Source organism: Diadema antillarum, unplaced genomic scaffold (genome assembly GCF_040938485.1).
Source record: "Diadema antillarum isolate AM-2024a unplaced genomic scaffold, OU_Dant_1.0 seq00000699_RagTag, whole genome shotgun sequence".
Classification (NCBI taxonomy): Eukaryota; Metazoa; Echinodermata; class Echinoidea; order Diadematoida; family Diadematidae; genus Diadema; species Diadema antillarum.
The window spans coordinates 263,698-280,313 of record NW_027271604.1 but is presented as its reverse complement, the minus strand read 5'-3'; the positions used below and the strand labels follow the sequence as shown (position 1 = coordinate 280,313).

Below are 16,616 nucleotides of genomic sequence, written 5' to 3'. Positions count from 1 at the left end.
AGCACCACGCCAAGTGGGTGATTGAATTCAATCAAGTGGATAGAGGCGTACTATGCGCAGGGCGCCTCAGACTAGGGGGGTCTTCTTGCTGCCTCCATGTCACTGACTGCTTTCACAGAACCAGTCATCTGAGTTGAGAGAATCATCCCCAGTCTACCTAGCTCTCTCTCTCAAGAGACACTGTTGAACTCTTACCAGTAATTTGACAGTAACTTAAAGGGTCACATCAGGCTTTGTCAAGTTACATGTACTTTAGCTGCAAAAGAAAGTTGGGAAGACAGAAAACAGATACCCTGTATTAGTATTGTTGCGGAGTGTGTGTTTGTTTTTTTTAACAGATAAAGAATATGGACAGTGTAGTGATATATACATTTGTAGACTCTGCAAGTCATAAAGCAGTATAATTGTAACAATATTTTACAAGAATTACATTGTATGTCGGTAAATAATTTTGATGTGTGATTAGAAATATGACGCAAACTTTTCTTTTCATGGTAACATATGAGCGTTAGTTTTCTGAGGACATGCTTGTGACAGAACCAATTACGAAGTAAAAAGAATAAGTTCCTCTTAATTCCTTCACAGAAAGTTGATGCCACTGGGGTGGCAGTGGATGAAATCATCACCAAGACAACAGAGTTCCTCCAGCCAAATCCACGTAAGCCTTCATATTCTGCTTTCATACATTTTGATAACACATATTCTCCTGTGGCACCTGTTGTGAAGGGGTCAGTATTGTACATCTGTATTCATATTCAGTGTATCACTGCAGTCAGGACACTCTCATCTGCTTTTGCAGATTAATGAAGGACTTCTCAAGCAGAAATGATTTGACCTCAAATTTAACAAAATGTTATGCTTTTTTATTTTATACCAATCACTAGTTATCAGGAGTGTTATGCTTATATTTGTCAGATTTTTCTTGAGGATGATAAGAAGAATGAACGTTGCTTTTATAGACTGTGTTACAAGTGCATATATGTGTGAGAATGGGTAGTTTATATTAAGGTATTAATCATATTAAATCGTTAATTACACGTAGTTGACATTATGGTAAGAATATCTTGAACTCCGAAAGATGCAGTAGCCAAAATGGTCTGTTGATGTCATTTTCAACGCAGTCACACGAGCCAAGCTGAGCACGGCACACACGGTTTCAAAGATGCGAGGTCAGACGAAGAACTCCCGCTACCCGCAGCCCGAGGGAAACCTTGGCGAGACGTTCCTCAAGCACGGGAGGGAGCTCAATGAAGACTCATTATTTGGTAAGCCAGTACTCTTTACTCCTTCCAGTGAATAGGACCCCGTTTACAGTGCGGGGCTGGGCCGAGCCGCGGCCGAGCCCTACCTCAATTGCGAGGCAGAGCCCCGCAATTTTGTCCGTTTACATTGCCAGGCTCGTCCACGCTTTTGATTCAAACCTTTCAATATTTTGTCGTTGTGGCGCTCTGCTTGTAAACAAAACGCAATTTGGTATTGTCAGGGGGGTGTTTCATCAACGCTTGTCAGTGCCGACAACTGTCGGCGCTGACCAATTTCAGCAAAATCCTTGGTTTTGATTGGCTGAGATGCTCTGGTCACTGACTGTTCCTATGGTGATTCAAGTTGTCAGCGCCGACAAACGTTGATGAAACACCCCCCTGGTTTTCAGACCCTTTGCCAACTGAATTCCGTGGCGACGAAGTCGCCATTCGGGCAAAGGCCTTTGCCGAAGGAAAAAATCCTTTGCAGGACAAAACCACCTTAAACTATACTAGTTTTCGACGTTTAGGGGGTTAATATGCTGAATAGCGAAATAGCACAGGCAGAGGGTTTGGAAGCCAGACTAAAATTGGCCGCGCATTTGGCCCAGTTTGCGTTTACACTGAGAAAAGGCCAGGCTCGGCCGCAGCTTGGCCGCGGCCGAGACCACCTCCAGAGCGTGGCCAAATGCGAGGCCAATTTGGGCCTCGCATTTGGCCTTTTGCGCGTTTACATTGAAATGAAGGTGGACTCGGCCGCGGCTCGGCCGCGGCTCGGCCGGCAGCCAAGCCTCGCACTGTAAACGCGGTCTAGGTTTGATGTTCCATCATTTTGAGACCGTGCAGAAAAGGATTGTATACTGTCACATTGCTAGTTCTCTTGTCCATTATAAATACCAACCAAATTATTCATTTACACAGCTGTGGTACATATAGTGTGACATGCTATTACGTACAGGTGTACAATGTGCTTGAACATGTGGCAGCATTTTTTTTTCTTTCTCCTTTAAGAGTAGAAGCAATGCAATTCTTGGAGAGATGTGGTGTTGAGTCTGAGCCTAGTGTGGCAGGTGTTGGTGTGTACGCACATTCACAGCATTTTCTCTCTAATATCCTTTTCTTCATAAGTACATGATTGGTATCATAAATATAACTTCACACATAATTATCAAGTGTTCATGCAATGTGCATTAAGATAGGGTATTTTGCAGTGAGTTTACATATGCTGTCAGAAATAATGGCAATCTATGTTTCCAATTTTTTGAGCTATCTAAAATTCACAGTAATAATCACCATAGCAGTTTGTAAACCTGTGTTTCATATGTTCCCAAAAGCAACCTCTCTCTTAGATGTCATTTCCAAATTCCATGAAAAGAACAACACAAAAATTAAAACCATGTATCCACATACATCAATAAATATCAGCAGTGTCTTCAAATTTGATTGTACTATTGTTTTACTGCCATTAGGATGTAATCATCAAGGCTTGAAACAAACTTTTTTCTTGTTTGGCCCGCTTTTTTGTTTTTTGTTTTTTTGCACGAATGGGCCACTGAAATCTGAAATTTTGATGGCCCCAAAAGAAATGTGGTAGGTCAAAATGGGTAAGTATAACAATCAAATTAAAAGTCTTTGTTGCCTCATTAGGCCACCAGAAGATAACCTTTTTGGCAGTTTGGTGGCCCAACATCAGTTTTAGTTGCCCTGGGCCACTTGGCCAACGGGCCACCGCTAATGTAGAGCCCTGCATCAGGAAGGTATAATTGTGAAATACACATTGTGTTTACAAGCAGACAGTGCACTGTCAGCTGAGGAATCATTCTGCGGAGGCCATTTTTTCCTCTTGTCATACCCACAAGTCATTCACAAGCAGATATATGCATCCGTGCACGTAGAGTCAGTTTGCAAGGTGATTTAGATTGCACTGCAGCGGAAGGAAAGGTACGGGGAGAACAGCAATGTTGTCTGTATATTTAAAGGGATCATATAGTTTTGGTTGAGACTTAACTTCGAGTTTCTAACATTTTTTTGATGAGATCATTAGAAACCACTTATGAGATATGAAAGAACTTGTAATTCCAAGAGGGATTCAAAGTTTATTTGATGAAAATTGTTTTTGAAGTGGCTGAGAAATCCAAAACAGACCAATCGTAATAAAAGGTGGGACCCACCTTTTACATTAGGATCACTTTGTTTTACTTTCGTTTTGGTGTCTCAGCCATTCCAAAACTGATTTTCATCTAATAAACTTTGAATTCCTCTTAAAATGGTATGCTCTGTCTTATTTCAGAAGTGGTTTCTTAGTATCTCACAAAAAAGTTAAAAGCCCAAATCCCATAGGGTAAGAAATAATGGTTTGGTGAAACAATCAATACATGTCTGCTGAACACCACAATCTCTCACAAAACGATGCCTGTTGCCTATGTGGTAAAACTGAGTATGAGCACAGGGGGGTGGGGGGGGGGGGGGAGGGGGTGGAGGAGTGTTACAGGTGGAAGAAGGACTACTGTATGTACTGCTCTCCGTAGAAGTCGTACTTGGCACTGCCGAGAAGTTCACCATGGGTGGTACCCAGTTGCTCTGGTGAAAGAGGGCATTGGATCAGTGAGCAAGACTACAGTGTAGCACTCTCACAGCAGAAAAAGACTTCCCCCTGCTGTAGTTAACTCTCTCTTTCAATGTGCCAGCAACAATAAATGTGTGTGCTTTCAATTGGAGCAGTGAATCAATATGCACTAATAAATACACAAAAAGGAAAAGAAAACTTGCTATAACACACTTTATTGTAGTACTTTATTTGACAGCTGAAATACGCCAGGTTAAGAGAAGTAAAATTAACATGCGCAAATGCGTGCATCATGGAGACATATTCAGTTTTTAAGAGGACCTAATTTTCATTTCATTACAATTTGCCCATTACGAGGAGTACAAAAATACATACAATGTTCATGATGTATTCTTTCCTAAACTGTTATGAATAAATTGTAGTATTTCATTCAAATTTTCATTGAAATACAGCTTGTAATTCAATGAAATGTGAAAACATTGTCTTCATCTCCAAATTTCATCTCAGAGCTAGAGCGGCACCAAGCTTGACTTCAAAGCGAAGAGGAATGGTAGACATCCCGCTGTATAATGCTTTAAAACCCAAACGTGTTTGCATGAGTTATGAAGTGTTGCCACTCCATCTACCCATGTAGCACCTCCCTCGTATGAGTTTGTGAAAAGAGCACTAGAGCGTACACTTCATTTTGAGAGGATTTCACACTCGCATCAGAGATGCTCAGTTTGGCATGTGTTGTATATTCGGTTGCATATAATTTCTAATGACTTTCAAAAATTTCTGGTCATAACCCGAACCAGTCCTCGGAAATATATACATAGTCTCATCATGCTATCCACTCTTTTAACAGTGCAAACATTTGCACATTGGCAAAAGCACAGTCAATAACAGAACAAGTGGAAATTACTTGTGGTTTTGATATATATATTACATATGGTTTTGATATATATATTACATGTGGTTTTGATATTACATGTGGTAAGGACTTGGGGACAAATCAATGTGCATTGAGACTTGTGTCTGTTGCATTGTTTGTTTTGATCATGATGCATACATTTTAAAGGAGATAGTCAAGTTGTTGAGTGTAGCTGTGCTTAAAATGATATATTTGCTTGTGTGTGTGTGTGTGTGTGAAAAAAAAATGGTATTTCAAGTTTTTTTGATATCTTTGCCTCACAACAGCATCAGATGTTTTCAGGTGGTCTGGTATGATTATTTTTTTTGTTTAGCTTTACGATCAAAGGAGAATCCTCACAAAGTTTAGGTCAACAGCTAGAATGCAGTATCTCAAGTATCAACGTAGTAAAAGGCTGTGATGAAATGTCATTCCACTTGACACAAAGATGAGCTTTGATGATCAAACAGTCTACTTCTCCCTGTAATTCACAGCAAGAATTGATGCTCACATATAAAATGAGCATGTGTTTGACTGCTGAAAGTGTGAAATCTTTTGTGGTGTAGAAGTTTGTTTTTTTAATAGAATTACATGATCCACAAAACTATCACTGTAGTAGTAACACACAAATATTTTTTGAAAGAAACTGAATTCCGTACAATAATGCTCTCATTTACAAAGTTTATATAAGCATGCAAAGTTCTCTGAAATTAGCCTTGTGCAAAAATGAGATTTAAAGTGCTAAAGTTTTCTCCTTCACAGTATGAAAACATAAACCCTGCTGAGTTGAGGAAATGAAAGACAAGTTGAAAATGTATAATGGATTAATAGTTTCTTTTTTCCCTCTCTCTTTCTCTCTGTTCTCTACCCCACCCCCCCCCCCCCCACTTCCCCTCCACATCTTGCTGTACAGGTAATGCTCTGCTGGAGGCAGGAGAGGCTTACAAGCAGCTAGCCGACATCAAAGACAATCTGGATTTCAACGTGAAGCAGAACTTCTTGGACCCCCTCGAGCACCTGAAGCAGAAAGAACTGAAGGAGATCGCGGTAAGAACTGCCTGGCTGAGCAGCCAGCCGAAAGGAGGGTTGGGGGTTTGAAGAGAATGGCAATAGTGTCATGCTGAAAGGGTTCTTTTCAGCTCAGCTTGGTGTAACCCTATGAGTGTGCATAATCTTTGACAAAGTTAGTGCTAAAGAAATTGCCCATATTTTTTTTCATTTTGTGCTAGTGACAAAATCAGTGTTGATTTTACAAGTTGAATTTGATATGGGTCATTGTTCTTGCAACATTCTGACTGGATTTATAATCAAGGCAGGTTTATCCATAATACTGTATACGCCATATATTTAGCGAGTGTTAATTTTCGCGAATCGGGACTTTCCAACGATTTTGGGAGTGGTTGAATTTTGTATCATGGAGCACTGAACTGAACTGAGAAATGTGCATGTGCATACCAATATGTCACATTCATATCGAGATCAGAGTCAATTTTTTCGTGTGTCTTTAATTTCGCAAATAGCACCCGACTCGCGAAAGTCACGAAAATAAAAACCTCAAAAACATTTCTTCATATCAATGAATGCAATTATCATTTACATCTTCAAAGGCTGAGTAATGTTAGCCTTTTATGATACACAAATTCTAGAAAATTATGCAATTTGAGCAATATGATATTGATTGAATATGACACAGCAATTAAGCAATTATGATTACAGAGCATTTTGATCAGGGGATATATCAGTCATATGAAATGTACATGTCTTTCCTTCCACCCCTCCCCCTTTACATACACGCCTCAAAACATACATACACACCTACACTCTGACATCAAAGCAGAAACTCCACTCTGAGATATACTCCCCAGCAGTAAATAAACAAAAAGAACCTGATTAACATTAGATGCATTTGCTTATCACATCAGAGAAATGGGTGGGTGACTGTGTAGTTTGCTGTAAAGCAGACGCATACTGTACAAAGTAGGTTATATGTACTCCTTGTATTCTGATAGTGTAATGCACATAGATGCATTCAGTTTGCATGGATTACCGAGTTTGGGTGTTCTTTGTTAGGAACACTTGTCATCATTGTTAAGTCCTTGTAGTCAAGAAATGAATTGCTTTGTAGATTTATCTGCATATTCACACTGGGACCTGTTTCGTAGAGCAGTGACAGCAGTCACAAGTAGCTGCAGTAGAGTTAAGTTAGGAAACAATCTGCATTGAGGATGTCTGGTGTTTCTATGGTAGGTAGGACGTAAGGTGCAATTGTCATTTCTGAACTGAGTAATTATTTCAAGCCTCATGCTGAAAGGGGACCTTGTCTGAAGATGCACACAGTGTTCAATAAGCACAAGATGTGTATTTGCGTTTATAGGCTGTTAGGCATCTAGAGAACATGTGATCAGCTGAGTATCAACGCGGCTATGAAAGTTATCATTCTAAAGACTTTTCAAAGATTTTGTTAATTTTGATTTGTTCAGACTTTAAGTATATATCAGTTCTATCTCACATGAGATACTATCTTACTGATCAAGGTATTAAGCAAACAGTATAAAATGCAAAATTGATACATTAACATGAGCCAGCCATCCTGCAATATACATGAACAATTGTACATACATCGTATCTGCTGTGTCTTTCTCAGTATAAGTGCCTTGTTTTTAGGGGGGGGGGGAGGTGAAATACAAGTTTATTTTGTTATGTGTAGTGCATGTGGTGATTTCAGCAGAACATCCATTTTAAATCAAATTTATGCTCATATTGTAGAAGGAGCTTCTCATTTATCCTACCAGCAGAATAAAATTAGGTAAAGGTCAGTTACACTTGGCAATGTCATGGTGTACAGGTTTGAGTTCTTCTCAACAGGAAAGACAACACTGTGGGAACTGGTCACATTTATTGTTGTTTGATACAAGTGTAGCTGTGAAGTATTAACTTTAAAATGTGTGCACTGTACCAAAAGGCCTTGAAATTACAGTACCCTTGCACTCTATACACACAAGACTAAAAAGCCACAACTTCTTTGCCCCCTTCTTGTTTCCATCTATGTAAAAGAAAATCCTCATTTGGATTTGGTAATGAAGGGGATTATGTAAAGCTCTTTCAAACTGTGTGCCTCCTATTCTAAAGTCTTCAAGGCAAGAGATTATTGTGTGTGCTTGGTTATGGTGGCAAGTGAACAGCGGATTAGGGCTTCCTTTGTCCATGTAGGGTGAAAAGGAGTAGCTAGATTCTTTGTGTGTTTTGAGTGCTAATTGGCACAGAAATCCCCATAGCTTTGTACGCACTGTCCAAAGTTGGAGGGACAGGAAGGGTTAACAGTGGTTAATTTTCCTAGGAGGTGTTTCAAGCTTTTTCAACTGTTACCACTGCCAGACTTTTGTCAACAATGTTTTGTAACACATTCCTTCTTACAAAGAGCTGCAAAAGATAGTGAATATTGAAAGATCTTCACAATTACTTAGATACATGGTGTCCATTTGGTCCCAACTTTAGGCATAAAGAGGAATATGTGTTGCTGCATGAAATGCGAGGTTATGTATTTCAGGGGAACGACTGAAGTTAATATGAAATCATTAGATATTTATCATGAAAAATTTCGTTACCTGTCCTGCAATATTGAACTGACGAACATTGCGTTTACGGTTCACCATGCAAACCTCCACCTTCAAAGATCATCTAATATTGAACTGATTATTTTTTTTCAGATTTTAAGAAAAGAAAGAAAAAAAAATCTGTGAAGCATGTGGCCACAATGAAATGTTCCTTAAAACATATCTTTTTAGCAATCATGTAAAAGACAAAATCTTTTTACACACATTTTTTCATTTTTCCTTCTCCGTAAAGCACCATGAACATCTTTTTAATGGACAATTGCACTAGAGTAGTGTTCACTACTATCATCACAAAGGGAATCTTGTTTATCAAGCTGCATGGGAACACAGAAATGTGTTATATCATTGTTGTTATATCAAGTATCTTGTATCAGAGAATAAAACAAGAATTTAAAAGGAATGGGATGTGCAATATTACCCCATTCTATTGATATTATATCTGACCTAGTTATTAATAACAAGGTTCCACTGTACCTATAATTGAATATCATCAATTGAGCTGCAGGGGTGTTGAACTGTTCATACTGGTACTCTTTGAAATTTGTTCAGAATTAGCACCATTTGCATTCTCATATGCCAAAGGTGCAAATGACTGTAACCTAATCTTGATGTAATTTCTTCTCTGATCTTTGGCCACAGCAACACCGCAAGAAGATGCAAGGACGCAGATTAGACTACGACTGCAAGAAGAGGAAAGTGCAGAAAGGTATGAAGAGGTCTTGCAGTTGTCAGACGAATTGCTGTCATTCCGTAGAATCTTCTTTATCAAGAATATCCAGTTGTCAAAACTGAGACAATCATAACAATCTTTGTGCATAGCAGTCATTCCAAGTATAGGACTTAGACTCCATGAGTATCTATCAGTCGGTCATTACAGTAGTGCGATTTCTCAGCAACCACAGAGTTTGATTGTGAAACGGCTTAAGTGCCCTTTTAAACATTTTAAAGAAGGTCAATCATCACATAAACCAAAACAAATCCTTTCCATTGTTGTCTCTCGTAATAAAAGTTGTGATAAAACAAAAATCACATGAATAATTTTTTACTATTTTATTTGATTTGAAACAGCTCTAATTCCAAATATCCCAAATTTACAAGAATTGAATTAACTTTTGCGATCAAACTCTTCAAATCTTTGTTTAACTGTTTTTAAACTTGTAAAATGCCCACATTAGTAATGTATATGTATCACTTCAGTCTATCATTTCATGTACTTCGATGTCATTAAGGAATATTTGCTATGTAGTATTCTGTTTGACTTTGTCTCTGTCTCTTGGTTCTATCCATTCTCCAAGATGATGGACACTAAAATCCTGTAGAATCAAATGAAACTGACAGGAGGCATTATGCGAGATCAATCCTTCTAAATTTCTTTATGTTGTTCTTGAGAAAGCTGAAACCCTTCATAACAGAAGAGAAAAGAAAAAGGAAGGAAAATATGTGACATACTTTCCTATAACATTTTTTAAAGAAAGGAATTATGAATAAAGTTTATATTTCGTCAGTCATAGTATCCATCATTGATGCAGGGAATAGAATCTTAGTCTGTTTTCAAGCTGGAAGTTCCTCAAAAGAAATTTGCTTGTTGGGGTTTAGATTAAAGGGATGGAATTGAATTGAGAGCACTGTGAAGCAGTCAAGCAAATCAAGCCGTAGTTCTTTTACGTCCTGATGTTGGGATATGTTTGCATGTTTGAATATTGCATCGGTAATATTTGCATTGCAGATACATTGCTTTTTTATATCTGTTTCCTTTCAAGAAGGAACAAAAGAATGCTAGTGTTCTTAATAGTCAAAAATTTAAAAGTCACTGTTAGTCTCTTCCATGTATTCTATAATGGGCAGTTTGTGGAATCTGAGAAGGTAACTGATAAGTCCCCTCAGCCATGATGAGGAAAATTTATCTCAGTGGATTTGCTAAGTTTGTCCATGAATCATGAGCGACGGTCGTCACGACAACAACTGAAATGATATAGTGCACATTACGTTCATTCTCTTCCTCCATCATATGTTTATTTTTAAAGTATGCTCATTTTTCTCAAAGAATTTTCACCCGGTACAGACTAGTTGTGACAGAGAAAACCTTGCATGGATGTCTTTTACCTTCATGGCTATTACAGCAGTGATACAGAGGGCTGAGAATATATGTGGAATAAGGATTTAAGCATACTTAAAATGATTTTGATATTCTGTGATTTCCTACACATTGACTATTTCATAATGCGCTCTGCAATAGTTGGCATTAAAGTATTTCTCCCAAAAAACCAAGAAAGTGTTGATTTTTTTTTTGGAGGGGGGGGGGGGGTAGAGAAGAGTTTGGGAATCATTATCATTTGATCTTGAAAATTGATATCCCTTTCCAAAGAGCTCCTCTCTTCATTCATTTGTCATACTAACGTTGCCCACATTTTCCAGAATGAGCGTTTTGGTTTCGTAAGCTTGTGCTGTACTCATTCTTATCTTGGTATAAAATCTCAAGTACAGCTGACTAAGTGTGCAAGGGGAGAGTCATGTACATTTTAATGCATGCCTGATTCTACTGTTGAGGTATCTGTTGCACGACAATCTCCAGTAGGGATCTCCCATAAAGTGACAGTATTGGTCATCATGTCTTGAGTGCACAGAAATATCCCTTTCCCTTTCCTTAACTGTAGATACTTAATGAACAGTTCATCAGATGTGCCAATTTATCTAAATTTCTTGATGATTGCTGTTGGAAACTGATCGGGAGTTGCATCGAATTATGTTGTTTTTTACTTTGACAGAGCTGAGCATACATATACATTGAATCTTTTACATGTGATTCTCATTGATTAAGTACTGTTTTCACCTTGCAAATGCATGTGAATTTCTGTACTTATGTGATTGTTGATAACAGTTCAGCTGTGTTTCTCTTTCCCCCTTTCCCTAAACTCTGTTTGTCGCCCTCTATTGACATCTCAGGAGGTAACTTGTCACATGAGTGTTACTCAATGTGCTTTCCCCTTTTATCATTGTTCTAACTGTTTTAACACTTGCATGTTCGCTACCTGTATACCTGCATGAAACTGATCCAATCTAATTTAGTGTCTCTCACTTTTCGCCTGGCAATAAATGGAGCTTGTGCACAATGGGTGGGATACTATCAGTTATATGTACTGTAGGCTTGCTATTTTCTAGTTCATAGCTTTTCCTGCTTATAATATCAGCTGGTTGTATCTGCACCAAGCCAATGTTAAGAGTCATACACTCCTCTGTGACGTTTATATAAATATTTGTTTCTTTGTTGTTGTTTTTTTGGAGCTAGAACTGTAACAACTTTAATCAAGGCAGTCTACAGTAAATTGAATTTTACCTCTTAGGAATACTTGCTGTTGGCAGAATAATGCTGTACCAATTTTAGTTTAAACTTGTACATATGGATAATTGAATATTCTTTTGAATGTAACTTTTATTAGAGTTTGGTGACCTATATTTACAAATGTTTTGTCATTATCATCAGAGCATTCTATGGAAGCACTGAATTTTCTGAATAAGGAAATGCTGTGGGAAAAAAAAAAGTGGGGTGCCAAATTTAACAAAAGACAAGTCCACCTTCACAAACATGTGGATTTAGTGAATGCAGCAATGTTAGTAGAACACATCAGTGAAAGTTTGGGGAAAATTGGGAAATCCGCTCAAAAGTTTGGAAATTTAAAGTATCTGTGCAGTCACAGCTGGATGGGAAGACTACTACAGTGTATGATGTCATATGCGTACAACGAGATAATGAAATATAAAGAGAATTTCACAAAATTTTATTTATTGAAAAAAAGTGCACATTTCCTCGACTTGTCACTGATAACTATTGAGGGTGATATTATTCCCCCTGCCTTCTGAAAGAGGCAAGTCAAGTGTTCTTTTATTATGCGAGAAAGGGTAAAATACGTTGAATTTTCTTTATATTTTCTTTATATTGTTGTACAAATGTGACATCACAAGCTGTAGTAGTCTTCTCATCCAGCAGTGACTGAGTAGAACTTCAGAAATTAATAACTTTTGAACGGACTGTCCGATTTTCCTCAAAATCTCGCTGATGTGCATTCACTCAATCCACATGTCTATGAAGATCGGTGTCTTCGGTCAAGTCGGTGTTTGGTCAAATTTTTTGCAATGATTTGCATTTTACAACATGTTTCATACATGGTGTTTAGATTATGATTTGCATGGAAATGTGGGAATGCTTCAAAGTCTTACGGGGTAAGTAGAGGTGAAGGATTGCCATTCTGTAATCGCGTCAGTAGCGGTGAAGGCTGTCATGATCACTCCTTAAGTTATTTCGCCCTCTATTTTTTTTTTCCCCCTTTCGCTTTCGTCTACCTCCCCTCTGTCCTTCCCCCTGTCTCCTCATCAACTTTTTAGCACTCTGTGATATAATATTATGATATGATAAGTATGACTGGTTGCACATAACAAAACCTCTTCAGCTTTCACACATACGGCCATGGCAAGTAGTTGGTGGGCAAATACATCGAATATAAATGTCATCACGGGGATTAATTCCTTTCCTACTTCATGCCTGAGCCTACATGTATAAAGGGTGCCTTGGGCATTATGCATTCAGGTTGTCTGCCTGCCCCAGTCATTGCAATTCAGGAAAAGCTGATCAAACGATTTACATTGTACAGGACCCAAAAATGTTATGTGAAGTGGAGATAGATTAGATTTGGGGCAAAATCCAGCAAGTAATGATGGTCATATTTTTTCAGCTATAATAATATATATATTTTTTTAAATAGTAACTGCATTTTGGAATATTCAGTAATGTTTAATGTGGTGTTAGAGGTGTATAAGTAGGTAGCCAATTATTTTCCTGTGGTGAAAGGTTAAAGGTCATTATTTTTTTCAGTCAATATTTGGGTAGGAGTATCCAGTGGTAGTATCGTTTGGTGGACAGGGTAAGATATACACCACACCTTGTAATGCTGCTTGCATCAAAGGTCACAATGAAAGCTCAAGATTAAGGTCACTGTTCTTTGCTCATTTCCAGTCGTTATGCTCACAATGCTCACTATGCTGTGGTTACACAATTCAATTTCTTTTCCAGCCGCGACTTCAGTTAGGAATGTGCAGTGATAATGCTCTCCAATAAGAAGGATGAAAATATATTATCTATTAGTTGCCTGAAACTGCAGACGTGGAAGATCAAAGGTCAATGTCAAAGGTCACCAAAATTAAGTTTAGATACAATTTTTCATCCATTATTCCCATTAGGTCAATCCAATAATAACATAATTTGCTGCATCGGATCCAAAAATAAAAAATAAAAATAAAATAAAATAAATTGAGAAATATTTCCTCTGTACCAAAGGATGTTCAGATTAATTCTTGGTCAGGTATCAAGATCAATTAACTTCGCCAAAGTTTTCATAAATGAAGGGCCACATTCTTATGATATGTACAGTGTTAGTGTGAGAAGATGAAGGCATTCCACTTGACCACAAATCTGGCTTATCTTAAATGCTTTTGCCTTACATGACAAGTGTTAAAGTGCTGCTGTTGTCGTTTTTTCATGAATTTCATATGCAGCTTGATATCATTCCATAATTGGCTCCTCACCCATTCTTTGCATGGGTATACTGTGATGAATTGTTGTCAAGATTCAATATCAAATGCAAACAGAAGGAATACTGACCAGAAATGAACATAATTTATCAAAGGAAAATTGAGCAAAGAAAATGGGATTCCATCAGTATCATATCCTGATGGAATCCCATTTGCTTTGCTTGATTTTTTTGCTAAAAGATTAAGATTTAAAATTGTGAACAAAATAGGTCTACATACCGAGGATACCCATAAGGATAATACATTTTTGTTGTTGTACTTTATATGGTATAATATACGAAACTGTGGCTCATCCCACGTCGTAATTGGTAATGTGCTTTGTGTTGAATAGTAGTTATGATACTTGTCTGTTTGTCAGCTGCAACAGAGCTGATACATGCAGCTGTGTAAAGATTGACAATATTGCATGACTTGTCGTTAGTATGCAAGATTAAATAAATGCAAGTGAGCATACCAGTCCGTCATTGATGTGATGCCGCCGTAAAATATCACAAACGGAATATACATTTTGTTCCCCTTCTCAGTTGGATCATGAGGTACAATCTTGCCCACCTAACATTACTTTAATGACATGGGAGGATAAAACCCAGCATGCCATTATTTTACATCACAGCAACGAAGTACAAAACACATGCAATGCAAATTATTCCACCGGCAAGTTATTCATGGAAGCAAGGCTAATCCTTTGCACATACGTACTTGCAGCATCTATGCCTGATGCGTCTATCTATACAGACAGCACACATGTTGGCTTTAGTGGACAACTAACTGTAGTAGACATTCGGGGGATAGCTAACATGATATGTGATGTGATAGCCACATGGCAAACTGCAACAACCTGTGCAGATCAGTTAATGAAGAGACACATCCACACATAAAGATGGGTAGGAAAGTCTTGCTGGGTGAAACATTTATTGACATGCATAGCAGCGGCAGAAAACAATAATAATAATAAACAATTTTTATAGAGCGCAAATTACATTTTAAGTCTCCAGGCTTTTTTTAGAGAGAGAGAGAGAGAGAAAAAAAAAAAAGATACATGTGTACTATGCTTGTGTAGTTCACCAAAAGTTCAGCTTACATTATCCCTTGCGTGTTCTAGTTTACATAACAGGTAATTCTGTACATTGCATGCTGACTTTGTGATGTCTTGATTTTGATTTTGTTTATGCTTCAGCTTTTAGTGGTTTGCAAAACAAGAAAAAAGAAAAAGAAAAGGCTAATATCACGATATCATGATTGTTGTGTATCATTGTGTGGTAGTATCCATGTTTGAGTTAATGGGCATTTTTGTTGTTTGTTTGTTGCAAGTTATAATATATTCTACTGTGGCAAAATTTTGCAGAGCCTTGCTGTAATTGTGATAAGCAATGTACAGTGTACCTCAGATACTTTGTCTAGACGTATTGCAAAGTTTATAGCTGTATATTGTACACATTAATGTATGATTATGTTTGATGGTACTGATGATTAGTTTTCAGTGTATTGCATCAATTTCATTCATATAACATTAATTGTTTTCCATGCAATTTATATCTATGTATTCCACTTTTTGTTTTTATTCATTTCCAATTGCAGCTTGACCCCAGAGACATGTTACATATATAGACTGTATGATTTGCCAACAACTTAAGAATTGCGTAGTCATCTTTATATTTCTAGGAAATTATCAACTCTCCATATCCATCCATTGTTTCAACAGTGCTGAAAATACTAAATCATTCATGGAATGTTTATGTGAATGTCAGGGACATTCTTTGTCCATGTACTCATGATTGTAATTGTTCTATCAATATGGAGATAACCTTCATCGTACGTAGGCATGGAACAAGGGTACTCATTGGCATTGTGTCAACCTCTCATAAGTCATTTTGCAAGTTGTGACAGTGAGTCAGGTTTGCTACTAGATTCTCATAATTTGCATATGAGCTGCTAACTACCTTTTGTCGCTGTCTGACGTGGATACACAGCTCAGCTTGATTTCCAGTTTCACATGGCTAGAGATCAGATACTGTGCACAGTGTATTCTCTTTTTTGTTGTTGTTGTTGTTTTTTTTTTTTTTGGGGGGGGGGTCAATTTATGCAAACCTTTTCATATGAACAAATATGGCAGCAAATTTGTTAATTCTTCCTCCTTCCCCCCTCCCCACTCCTCCATCAAAACAAATTCACATTTCAGTGGGCTATAAAACTAATATACTTCTGGCGCAGGAACATTCTGAAGTAATTGCATAATGCAATCATAGTATTTGGTGCATCCCTTCTTGACAATGGTGTACAGTCACAGTCTTGTGTTTCCTGCCAGCTTTGCTCTTCTGCACAATGTTACTTGAAATCGCATTGCCACACACTGTCTTTAGTGACATCCGTTTATACAGAGTCCATACATTGGGACCAATTTACACCTGTGTTGGCAGTGGCAGGATCACCTCGACTCTGGGGCACAATACTGCTGTCTCTAACATGCATGTAACTGAGTTGTGAATCCACTTTATTTATCCTTATATTCTTGATCCACTTCATTTGAATGAATGTCATTACAATTTTTGCATAGACAAATGGAGCTGTAGAGTGCCAAAAATTTGTTGTATCATATTTTTCACGACATGCACTTTCATTTGCCAAGTAAGTCACTCTGCGTAACATATTTCATCATCTCTTTATTTCTTTTTATGTGTTTGTGTGTGTGTTTGTTTGTCGTATGTGTGTTGTGTATGTGA

At 37.8% G+C, this 16,616-nt stretch overlaps 1 protein-coding gene across 1 annotated transcript in view; it reads left to right on the top strand.

Moving 5' to 3' along the window:
* The window catches only part of LOC139737685 (endophilin-A2-like), a 60,282-nt gene that overhangs the window by 27,348 nt on the left and 16,318 nt on the right, over nt 1-16,616 (top strand). Inside the window, exons 3-6 of the mRNA XM_071648364.1 lie at nt 586-658; nt 1,122-1,265; nt 5,613-5,746; nt 8,953-9,019. Coding sequence (XP_071504465.1) covers nt 586-658; nt 1,122-1,265; nt 5,613-5,746; nt 8,953-9,019 — 418 coding nt within the window. The remainder of the gene's footprint in view (nt 1-585; nt 659-1,121; nt 1,266-5,612; nt 5,747-8,952; nt 9,020-16,616) is intronic.